The 11,958-nt window shown below is 44.2% G+C and overlaps 1 protein-coding gene across 1 annotated transcript in view; it reads right to left on the reverse strand.

The window, feature by feature from the left end:
* PHLPP2 (PH domain and leucine rich repeat protein phosphatase 2) overlaps positions 1-11,958 on the reverse strand; it is a gene marked incomplete at its 5' end in the record, with an annotated part of 29,005 nt that overhangs the window by 13,120 nt on the left and 3,927 nt on the right. The window contains 4 exon segments of the mRNA XM_009077501.1: positions 3,837-3,991; positions 5,105-5,230; positions 5,659-5,849; positions 9,172-9,305. Coding sequence (XP_009075749.1) covers positions 3,837-3,991; positions 5,105-5,230; positions 5,659-5,849; positions 9,172-9,305 — 606 coding nt within the window.

Here is an 11,958-nt window from a genome sequence, read left to right on the forward strand (position 1 = left end):
GAGACTAAAAGATCCAGTTCAAAACATTTAACTTCAAAGAATTAACTAGAGTAGAAGTCTACAACTATGCAGCTTAGGAAAAGAAGAGCTGAAAACATTCACTGGGACTATTCTCAGAACAAACCAAAAGGGAGGAATCCCCTTTTCGAGCTGGGCACAACAGAAACCCGAGCAGAGCTGTGAAAGTGAAAACAAGGGAAGTGCTCACTTCATGCTGGGAAGCCCCGAGACCTGCACCCAGAGGTCCTTGAACAAGATTCCGTGTCTACAGTGACCCCTGCTCAGCAAACTGTACCCCAGATACACAGTCCCATGAACACTCCCACCTCCTGTCCTTAACAAATGGTTGCCTATTCCAGCTCCTTCAATCACTGCGCTGGGGCCAAATAGAGAAGAGGACCTTAGCATGGGACTAGGGTAACTACAGGAGTTTCTTCTCCAAGAGTTCCTACCTCTTTCTACAGGAAAGAAAAGTAAAAACCTCCTCATCCCAAACTGGAACCACCAGAAATTAATTCAGTGGAAGAAATTAATAACCCACTTTCGTGAGACAACTGCAAATTTCATGTACCAGAGAACTACTTCTTGGAAACATGCAGTTCATCCACCTGCTCAAGGCATTGCTAAGTAACTCTTATTTTGAAGCAAATGTTTTCATATAGGTAACAAACCCAAGGTTAATTAGCTTGAGGGAGAATATTACTTTTAGCTTGAGATGTCCTGAAGTATAAGACTGAATGGTTTTGAAGCCCTTCTCTTCTTTTAGTGACCCTTTTTTCAGATTCAAAATATTTGGTATGGACTGTGTAGGAACTGTACATTATATTTCTCCATTTTGCTTTACAATCTTGGGGGTAGTTGCTCTTTTGAAAGAGGGAGCATAGCTGAAACTTGGACACGGATTGTTTGCTTTGAGCACCCTGTCATATAAATAAGGGCATACGCATTTTATGTTTGCTGCAGCCACAGACTCTCTTGTACTGCAGCTGAAAGACAAAGAGAAAGATGCTGTGTTGGTAAAAGCCTTCCTCAAAGGGACACATTGCATTACACAAAGATCTAACAACGATTAAAAAATCAGGACCTTGCACACAGAACTGCACCACAGTATCAGGAAAGAATAAAGGCAACAATGAGAATAAGCCTACAGATTTGAACTTCCTCATCAAGTAGTTCAGCTTTAAGAGATTTAGGACAGATCACAGTCCTCGGGTTTTGAAGTCAGCAAACACTTTAATGAAACTGCTGGAGCTCTGCGATGGCTTTTGCTACAGCACCTGTCCTTAACACCAAGCAGTGTTTCTCCCTCATTAGCTGGTGAGGAGCTGCCCTGAGAGACACAGCACTATACACACAGGCACAACCAGTGTTTAGAATACATCCCTCGGCAACAATATCGAAGCAAATACAAAAGGGGCATTAATGTTTCCAGAAGCTGAAGGGAAACTGGCACATGACACAGCTTGGTCTGAGACTCCCTGAGCAGGCTTTCATACTCGATGGGGAGGACAGTACTCAAAAGCCTTTTGAGTTCTTCTGTTTCTTCTCCTTTGCCCCAGTGTGCTCATGCAGGGATGTAGGAATGGAATGCAAATGCAACTGTCATTCAAGCTGTATACATGAACCAGATATTACAGTCAATAAAGATCATGAAATCCTTGTGGCTCCTTAAATTTTGGTCTGTGTTCTCACAGGGCATACTGAGATGACAGCACAGAGATATGGAAACACAGCAACAAATCTTCCCTGGGATGACCATTCTCTGTTCAGCAGCCCAAACTGATGCTGCCCTGAAATATTCCCCGTTTAGCAAATATTCTGTTCTGCCACCAAAGCACCCCAGGACAACTCTGTATCAGCTAGCTGGAATGGTGATAAGAGCTGTGCATATGGATCATAGAATGATTAATGTTGGAAGAGACCTCTAAGACCATAGAGTCCAATCATTAACCTGCCACTGCTGTAACCCCTAAACTATATCCCTACATCTTTTAAACACTTCAGGGATGGTGATTCCACCACCTCCCCGGGCAATATTCCACTGCCTGAACACCCTAACAGGGAAACATTTCTTCAGGTAGTTATAGAGAGTGATGTACACACACACATCACTGAAGATCAGATCTGAGAATGCTCTTCAGAAAAGGGAGGCACTAGAAAGGCAGTATGTTACGTGAAAAATGAGCTAGGAGAGGTAACAAAACAGGTAGGATTATTTAATGCCTCTTCCTTAACATTTTCCTTTTAGTTAATCATTTTTGCTCCATTATTGTAGTTATAGCTAATTAGTCTCCTAGAGCTTCAAACAGTTCCTCAGAGATGTGATCATCGCCAAAAATTCTGCTGTTGGGAGTTGACAGTCTCAAGACACTGATAGCACCTACTGCAAGTGAGCAAGGGTCTTCTTGTGGGATGTGACCTGAGAAACATCCTAGAAACCTCAGAAAGAAAATCTTTTCAAAAGGCAATGAGCAGCCTTATGTGGGCTACCTAATGCTACCTGTTTATTCAAGATTGTGTGAAGTGAGGGCTTCTTTTATGGCTTTTGTTTGTTTGAGGATTTCAGCTTCATCAGACATAGTCACTGCCAGGAAAAGAGTCGAGTTTCTGACATGTCAGATCTCTTGTTGACTACATGCAAGGTCAAAAGAAATTTCAAGCCCCTTTGCTGATCCTGTGAACCAAGGACATTGCATTTTAGAAAATAAAGGTCTGATATAGTTTTCAACATCATACAATGTATTTGAAGAGAGAAGTAGAAAGCAAAATCTTAAATTACTTTAAGTAGCTTTTCCCATAACAGAATCTATTACAATTCAGCAGTTAGAAAACATTGAAACAAGTTTGGAATTAAAACAAAACCAGACTAGACTCTGTCTCTCACTGAAACTGCAAAGAATTCCCATAGTTGAGCAATTTTTTCCCTGTATACCCTCATGGATACCTGAGTAACTCATTACTCTGTAGGAAGAAAAATGAAATAACACCATAATAGGCCCCTAGAGACAAACAAAAGAAAAACAGTCTCCCCTCTCCCCACCACAAGAAAACCAAACCTCAACAACAACAAAAACCAAAAGCAAACCCCAAAATGCAGTTTTGCAAAGTTTCTCCCAATACATTTTTCTTAAGGCACAACATGTTCCAAGCAGAGCCAATGGACAGTATCACTACAGCTTCCTATCGGCTTCCGAGATTCAGGGAGCAACAACTTGAACTCTGTTTAGCATGGCTAGCGCAGATATCGACAGACTTATCTCCCTCTAAAAGAATTAATTTTAGAAGATTTTTGTAAGACTCCTTCACTTACCTAAGATGACTACATCATGCTTCCATACCATCACACAACTGCTACTCTCTCACAAGCAGATCATCACAAGTTTCCAAAGCAAAGCTGGAGTCTCACAGGCCCTCTGCCAATTCCAAATGCACATTAAGAACTTGGCAAAACAGGCTTTTTCAGATCTGAACTTCTTCCTGCAAACACTCACAATAGCAGCATTATGCTTTCCCTCACCTTTCATTTTATACCCCAAAATGCTCTCTGTTTAGCCAACAGCCTTATATTACTATTGCATCTTGTCCACACAAGTGGCACATCACCCCACAAGGCTCATGTCAGGCCAGAATGAGCACAGAATCTGTGGAAGGGAGCTCATGAATACCATAAACTGCTGAAAGCTTATGCCTGCCTTTGCTGACCAGTTCTGCTTCCAACCCTCTCATCTTCCTGAAGATCAATCTTTTTACCATTCCTGAGAGAAGTGGCAATACTTCATCCCTGGATACACATGTTAAGAACTCCAAATGTAGAAGAAAAATAATTCTTTGCAGACCTGCAAAGAGAGTCAAGACTCCCTGCTCCACTTGATCTCATAAAATTGTGTCGTAGGTTGAGGTAGGTGATATCTTGACTGTAGAAGAGGTGCTCAGGTACTTCCTCAAGGCTGTAGCATGAAAGATCAACCATGCTAAGTCGCATAGACACAACCTGAAAACAAGGAGGAAGAGCTGCAGCTGTGCACCAGTTTTTCTCTGGAAGACTAATGGAAAGTCAAAGAATGCAAGCAGCAAATGATTTGCAACAACCCCTTGCACCCACCAGGTAGAGTCCATGCAGTATGAGTCTATGCCATGTGCTACTATTGCTTTGCAAGGCCCGACAAGGATGCATAGCTGGATACCAACCAGAACTCACATAAAGCCCTGCTCTGTATGTGCACTGGGCACTGCCTAAAGGCTAGGCTGTTAGAGAGCCAGCCTAAGGGAGAAAAACAGATCTGTGGCTAAGGAAACTGCTGAGAAAGGACAATCTCTGAGTACCTTCCAAAGGTGCAAGTAGCAAAAGGAAGCAGTTGATTTTCCAGGTCAGTCCTTTGAGGTCTATAGAATGAACCTCTACCTGGCCTAGCTGCTTCTGTACTTCTAGCTACTGCTTTCTTTTGTTAGCTTGTTGAGAGTATAAAATTGGAAACATAACCTGTTATGAACAGGCTTCATAAATTATGTTCTTGCACTTCATAAAGTCTCTGCAAATATCAGATCTCATTAAGTATGTTTTGTTTCAAGGTCTTTGGTGCTTATACACCCATATAAATATGGATTATATATATAACCATACCTATGAAGTCAAAGTATAGCTCAGCATAAGCTATTCCATTCTAACGTGGAATAAAGCAGTTCTGATGTACATGTCCCTTGTTGACCTTGATGTCTGTGTGACTTAAACCTATCAGGGCAGTCCTGTGAACGCCCAGCTCACAATTCAGGCAGGTTCAAGTATGGCAACATGCAATTTTCAGGTTTCTATGGCTGTAAAGTCAGCCAGTCCCCGCGGTTTGCTCTAATGACCAGTGATAAGTCACTCTCATAGGTGCAGCAAGGGTTAAAACAACACAGAACTACGGCTCGACATTGCCGTACAGGCAGGGGAGAAGAGAAGGCTGAAAGAAAATCTTTGTAGTCCAGAGCACAAAGGAAATAAAGAAAGCTGGAAAGGGTACTGTGTACTTTCTTCAGCATCCTAGCTTCACCTCTGTCTGCAGACCACGCCTGCCTCAGAAAACCCTTCCTACCCCTGTACCCACCATGCCCAGGGTCTCACCGTGGACGCCTGCCGGTGCCAGCGCTGGCACTCCGTCAGCGTCTCAAAGGAAACGTGGTACGTCTGAGCTTGTGCCCCTGCGGATGTGAAGGCAAGGGTGTACTGCCGACGCTTCATCTCTTCTACCTGCAACGGGAGGGTTGACAGCAATGGTCTGCCTAAGTCCCAGCAATTACAGCCTGCCTGAAGTCTAAGGTGAAGTATCACCAACCACCAGTAACACCAGATTTTGCTGGAAACACAGCTGTAAAGTCACTGGAGAAAAACCCAGAAAAAAATCTTGCTTGACATTTTTCTGCTGAAGTACATCCAAGAAGTAATAATTTCCAGAGTGGCCATTCACCACATTGGCTACTAATGTGAGAACAAAACTAATGTCTCTTTGCTTTATCAGTATTCAGAATACTACCTAAACAAAGCAAGTAGAAAGGGGTTCTGCAGTTAACACAGTAAATTCCTGCAAAAGCCTATACTAACCTCTTGTGGATGATTCCCATCATTACAATTCTTTCTTCCTTCCCAAGCTACAGGGAGCTAACCAAAAATGGCCTTACCTTCCCTCCAACGAGAGGCAAGATGTGCATTTTCCCTGCGTGGCTGTCCTTCACCGAGGACACAATGAGGCAGGTACCACAGAGGGTGACAGAGCGCTCTGCCCACTTGTGCAGCTGAGTCTTTCCTTTGCGTACGTTATACACTCCGGAGAGCAGGATGCGATCCAACTGCTCCACCTGACAAGGCTTTTCTGAAGAAAAAGGGGACACTAGCAGTTACTTTCCATATGTTCTTTGTTCTCATCTGTGAGTACAAATAACAACACAGCTGTAAACATGCAAAACCAGCTGTTTTAAGGACCAAGTAGACAAACTGCATTTAAAAAAAACTCTTGCCCTGCAGAGGACAAGCAACTTCCTCAGTCAGTGCAGGAATGGCTGACCAGCAGCACCGTGAGCCTCCCAGAAGAGTGTGGGAATGGTTGCCATGCAGTGTGTTTTTGGTCTACAGGTAATTACAGACGAGGGCAAACCTACACACTTAACAAATATCCTTCATTCAGATGCATCAGAAAAGCAATTTCAAACTCTCCTTAAGTCAGCTAAAATCACAGAAACCACCAAAAAAAAGTGGCTCCTACTGGGCTCTCAAGGAAGGCCTGGGCAATCAGCCGCTGGAGTTCATTCCCTGATGATGACCGTGGCGTTTCGCCGGGGCCGGGGGTGGTTTCTCCCGGCAGAGCAAGGGCTGTGCCTCGGCACCGCTGTGAGCATCGCCCGTGCTCTGGTGCCACCCGCGGGGAGTACCAGCAACGACACTGCCTGCTGGACCGGGAGCCAATTCCTCTCCTCCAGGCGAAGCACGACCGCGCGTGAGGACTCGGACAGCTCTGAATATCCCTGGGATGCTGAGACCCGCGGGGCCTCATTGCAAGGAACCACGAATGCGGTTCAGGTCTTGTTTAGGATGAAGCAACTATCTGTGGCTAACACCCAAACACTGCGGCTGCTCAGACCTGACTGGTGCCATGCTGCGGTCAAGTGCTGCTGTACTGGACATTATGGAACTCCAGCGGGAACTGGAGTCAAAGAGAGCCCAGTGGTGCCACAGACACACTGCTAATGTGTTCTTCTCAACCTCTCCAGTGGCAGGCTGCAGGCCACTGTTTGCTCCCACTTGGAGGGATCGACCACTCCAGGGGCGTGAGCACGGCCCCACCATTTGCCAGGGACTGATCCAGACTGCACTGAAACCTCTGGAACACCTGCAATCCATTCCTGATATCATGTGGGGCAACACAACAGAAGAGGTTTTTGAGAAAGGGAAGAAAGTAGTCCAAATCCTTCTGAAAGCCGGTTTGGTCATAAAACCAAGGTCAGGTGACCTGCACAGGAGATCCATTTTCCTAGGAATGAAATGGCAATATGGATGTCATGAGATCCCAGTGGATGTGATTAGTGAGATAACAGCAGTGGCTCCACCAACTAATAGGCAAAGAAACACAAGCTTTTTGTGTGGGATTCTGTGGAATGCACATTCCAGATTACAGTCTGATTGTCAGCCCCCTCCAGCAAGTGACCCAGAAGAATGATTTCAAGCACCCACATAAAAAATTGCTTAGATTTCACCAAGCTGAAAGACCAGTCCCAGACTTGTAAGAAAACACTATTATGGGACCGAAAGTGGCATCCTACTGACTGCCACAGCAGCACTGTTCCAAGACTTACTGAGCAACTACACCAATCCTCCTGTTTCCCTATCTGCTCCAAAACTATGACATCTATGTCCTACAGCAGGTCCAGAGGAGGGCATGGAAAAAGTTAGATGGCTGGAACACCTCTTCTATGGAGACAAGCAGAGGGAGTTGGGTTTGTTTACCCTGGAGAAGAGAAGGCTCTGGGAAGACTTTCTTGCAGCTTTTCCATATAAAAAGGAAGCTTATAAGAAAGGCACAAGAGAGACTTTTCACCAAGGCCTGCAGTGACTGAACAAGGGGCAGTTTTAAACTGAAAACGGGTAGATTTAGATAGAACACAGATAGGTTTGCTGTGAGGGTTGTAAGGCACGGACACAGGTTGCTTAGAGCAGCTGTGGCTGCTCCATGCCTGGAAGTGTTCCAGGCCAGGTTGGATGGGGCTTGGCACAACCTGGGCTAGTGGAAGGTGTCCCTGCCCATGGCAGGGGGTGGTACTGGATGAACTCTAGGGTTCCTTCCAACCCAAACCGTTCTGTGATGCCATGAATCTAAGTAACATTTCTCTGGCTAAAAATGCATTACTTCCTCCCTCATGTTCTCAGCTGCAGGTTGTGCAAAATTATCATATCCTCCATAGCATTTCTTCCAATTCCTCCCCCACACACCTTTGAGAATCACTTTGTCTGCATTTGCTTCTAATTTCCTAAAACAGGTCTTCTAAACACTCTTCAACCCTTATACTTCTTTCTTCACAGCCTCTTTCTAAGCAGGACCAGCCTCCCACGCTGACTGAAACCACCCAATTCCAATTTCTACCTTCTTGCTTCCATGGAGCTGCTGTTCCTGAATCCTCAGCCGTTCCTGCCTGACATATGCAAAATGAATTGCTGAATTTTTCTCTTAAAAGTTCACCATAGTGTATGCTTGATGCCTCTCATCCTTCCAGCTGAAGTAACTTCTGACTCCCTCCTCCTTGCCCCATAAATCCAGACTACCCATGTCACACATCTCTGCTATACTCCCACACTGTTTTGCCTATTCTGCACGCAGCTCCTAGACAGAAGGGGTTTGTCTCAGGTAATGGGATGAAGAAGCTGAATGAATGCATTTTTTGACACTGAATAAACAAATGGTCCCTAGCAGCTTAGCCTGGCTGCCCAGACCCATGAATAAGAACAATTTTCCATTAAAAACACTTTGAATTTTTTTTCTGAAATGCATAAACATACACAGGTGAAGTATTTAAAACTAATGAAATAATTTCATTATCAGCTTTCCACCCCCTTATTTCTTTTACATTTCCTCTTGACTTCAGTGAGCTCCCTTTCTGACTGCTACTACCATATGTCCATGGGCCTGTGACTATCAGTCCGTGGCTCCTAGTGCACACAGTATCCTGCCCCAGCCGACTGAACAGGCTACTCTCAGCAGCCTCACTTCTGCAATCTAATGCCCTGAGTTTGTGATGGCAGCCTGCATTATTGTTAACCACCTGGCACCTTCACTTACAGGCTGTGGAGGTATTTGACCAGGCCCTTTTGGAAATACAATCTTCAGGCACATCTAGACCAAAGTGCAATATGTTTCTGATCCCACTGGGAGCTCTAAGGCATCTGTTGCAACACTGAAAACTAAAGCAAACAGAGCAAACTTGTGCCTTCCTGTGGACCTGTCTTTTTTTGAGCCATAGAAGAACTACAGTGTTTTTTTTCTATTGATCTTGAAAATGTTTTATTTTAAGAAATACTTACTGGTAGTTCAGGTGCTTGATGTAGCCCTCTATAAAGTCACCAGGCCGATGACTCAGGCTTCAGCTGAGTTCTAGCTCACAGTTACAGCTACAGAACAGTGACAGTGTACACACACAGTTTCTTACCAGTGTAAAAGCGAATCATACAGCTGAGATCAGAGTTTGCTGCCTCTTCCTGCATTCTGACAGGATCATTAAAACCCAACCCAGCCAAGTAGTCATACACAATCTGAAGGGGTTTTTCTGTGGGCTCCAGCCTCCTGTCAAAACATACAAGAAAGTAGTTTGAGAAAGCAAAAAGGATTAAACAAGTCTGAATGCAGCTGAAGTGTGAGGAATACTGACACTGGCTGTTCTGCTCCTCTGAAAGAGTCTGGCACCCTCGGGCCTGTGCTCCCTGCTTGGCAAGCAGCACTTAGGAACTGTGGCACTTAGGAATTGCTTTAGAGAAGAGAAACAGAGAAGCAAAGCAGTAGGCATAAACCATACAATCCATGGTGAGCATTTCCATCCCATGACTTAAGGAGCACCCGGAGGAAACAATGACAAGACACAAAACCAGAAACACTGCACAAAAAACAGATGCCAAATAATTTAAAAAAACTATGTATAATGACTCAAAGATATAAAAGAACTCTCAGATTTTTCTTCCAAATGCAGCTGGGAGCAAAGGTTATGAAAATCCATCCAAAAAGAAAGAATAAAGACATTTCCTAGTCGCTTTAGCTCTCACCAGTGAAAGGTTCCCATGCTTTGGCCAATTAACTCAACCAGTACATTTAAAAAGACTTTGTAGAACAACAGCAGATCACAGAAAGGATTCAGGGGCTAGCCTGAATAAACGGCAATGAGAGAAAGTTCTCCTGAAACATTAGGTTTAGTAAATTCAGAACAGTAAAGATGTTTTCTGATTCTTACCCTGAATCGTTCTTTTCTGGAATAAAAACAACAGCTTCTTGCTAAATTATAAGTTTTATTTCGGGGGAAAAAAGAATAGTGTAGAAGACTAAGTACTGAAAAACAAATAATTCTAAGGGTCCACTCATTATCCACCACTAAAAATCCAGGTATCTAATCTAAAAGATTGCAGTCACTGAACCCTGACTGTCACCTATTCTTTAAGCAGGTATTTGTAAATCCTGTCACTAACCATTTCAAACTTCCTCTTCAAGATGAGGTTCAATGCACTTTCAAGATCTTCTTGCAGTAGGGTGGGTCTAGTTTGACGTAAAGGGATTTTTACCCCAGAATTTTTTTAGCTTACCTCCTTTGTAAGCACTAGCATGTCTGGCCCCTGTACCCATGCACTGACTACACCAAACTGCACAGATGTCTTAGTTCTACTCAACAGTATTTATATTCCTGTATCAAACCTATTTGGAACATTCACTCATATTCCTTCACTCCACGACTCCTCCTGAACTGCAGTTTTTGCAAGTTCTAGTCTCCCTCCTCACCTCTGCAGTATATAGTACAGTTGTCTTCCACATAAATACACCCATGGTTGTGTCAGTGAATCACATGGCTCCTGACAAGAACTTGGACTGGTGGCCCATTCCCCAGGTCTCCAGAATGTCTCCACAGGCATTCAGTGCACTTCTCCCTTTCCTGGTGTGAACATGTTCCAGAGGCAATGAGCCGATGCGCTCACGGCTTTACGCACAGAGCTGTGTGCAGGACCTGTGTGTGGTTAGTCAGACACCTGGGCTCTGCCTCGGGCCCAGCACACAGCCAGTGCCAGAAGGGAGTCAGACACCCTCTGACTGATGCTGAGCAGCAGTGTTTTCCAGGGAATACTGCATGCTAAACCATCTAGATCAACCTGCTGCACTGACTTCTCAGCACCCACTGCCCCTCCATCCATGCCCTCCTGAGCTCTTGCCTTTCTTTTAGCCACATGTTATTAACAAAGCAACTGAACAGTGCAAGTTCACCATTCTTCCCTCAGGCACATGCTAACCCCTCATCCAAAACAGGATGCTAGCACTGAATAGTAAGGTAACAGACAATGAGTTTTACTGGTTCATGCACTGCTTTTCTGCCCATGACATCAGAACACAGAATCACAGGACACTTTGGGTTAGAAGGGACTTTTAAAGGTCATTACTCCAACCCCCACCATGGACAGAGACATCTTCAACTCAACCAGGTTGCTCAAGCCCCATCCAACATCTCACTGCAACAAATGACTAATGCCTTTGGCAATCCAGCATGGAATTTCAAGCATCAAGATCAAGTTTGTTCGGTAAGACTTGTTTTCCACTAAACTTAGTTGACTTGCATACACTGTTTATACTGTGTCTGAGCATGAAATATTTCATTGCTGTAGGTACCAAACCTTTCTGCTTCTTCTCACCTCTTCTCAAGAACAGAAATGTTTCTGAGTCTTTTTAATGATTATATCAGAGTATTTCCACTACTACTGGCAGCCTGACAAATGTCACCTCAAAATTAAGGTGGGACTGATTTCATAAAACATGCACCATTTGCAAGTACCCAATCATCCAGGCTCTCTTTGCAGTGACCAGGACACACCTCAAGAAGTAAAAGGACCTCGGGTATTTCATGCAGAATCATGGCAACTCTCTGACTTCACACACAGGACCTCTGGATCAGAAGCAGGATTACTTTCAATGTTCTGGTGCAAAACAACAAAGTTTCTAAGCTGCAAAGGCAATGTAGTTGATATGCAGCTGACCCAGAAAACTAGTTCTTACTGCTCAATGCTTGCTAAGCCTGCTTAGGGCAACTTTGCTCCCCCCTTTTGTTTTACACAGAAAGACACCTACTTGCAAGCCAGAAGGCTGTATATGAAATAACCCCTTCCACTCACTTCAGAAACTGCCTCTTGGAGATTCTATTCACTAATAAACTGATGTCAGCCAAGACAAGGTTCTGATACAATCAGCAGGA

Source organism: Acanthisitta chloris, unplaced genomic scaffold (assembly GCF_000695815.1).
Source record: "Acanthisitta chloris isolate BGI_N310 unplaced genomic scaffold, ASM69581v1 scaffold15366, whole genome shotgun sequence".
NCBI classification, from domain to species: Eukaryota; Metazoa; Chordata; class Aves; order Passeriformes; family Acanthisittidae; genus Acanthisitta; species Acanthisitta chloris.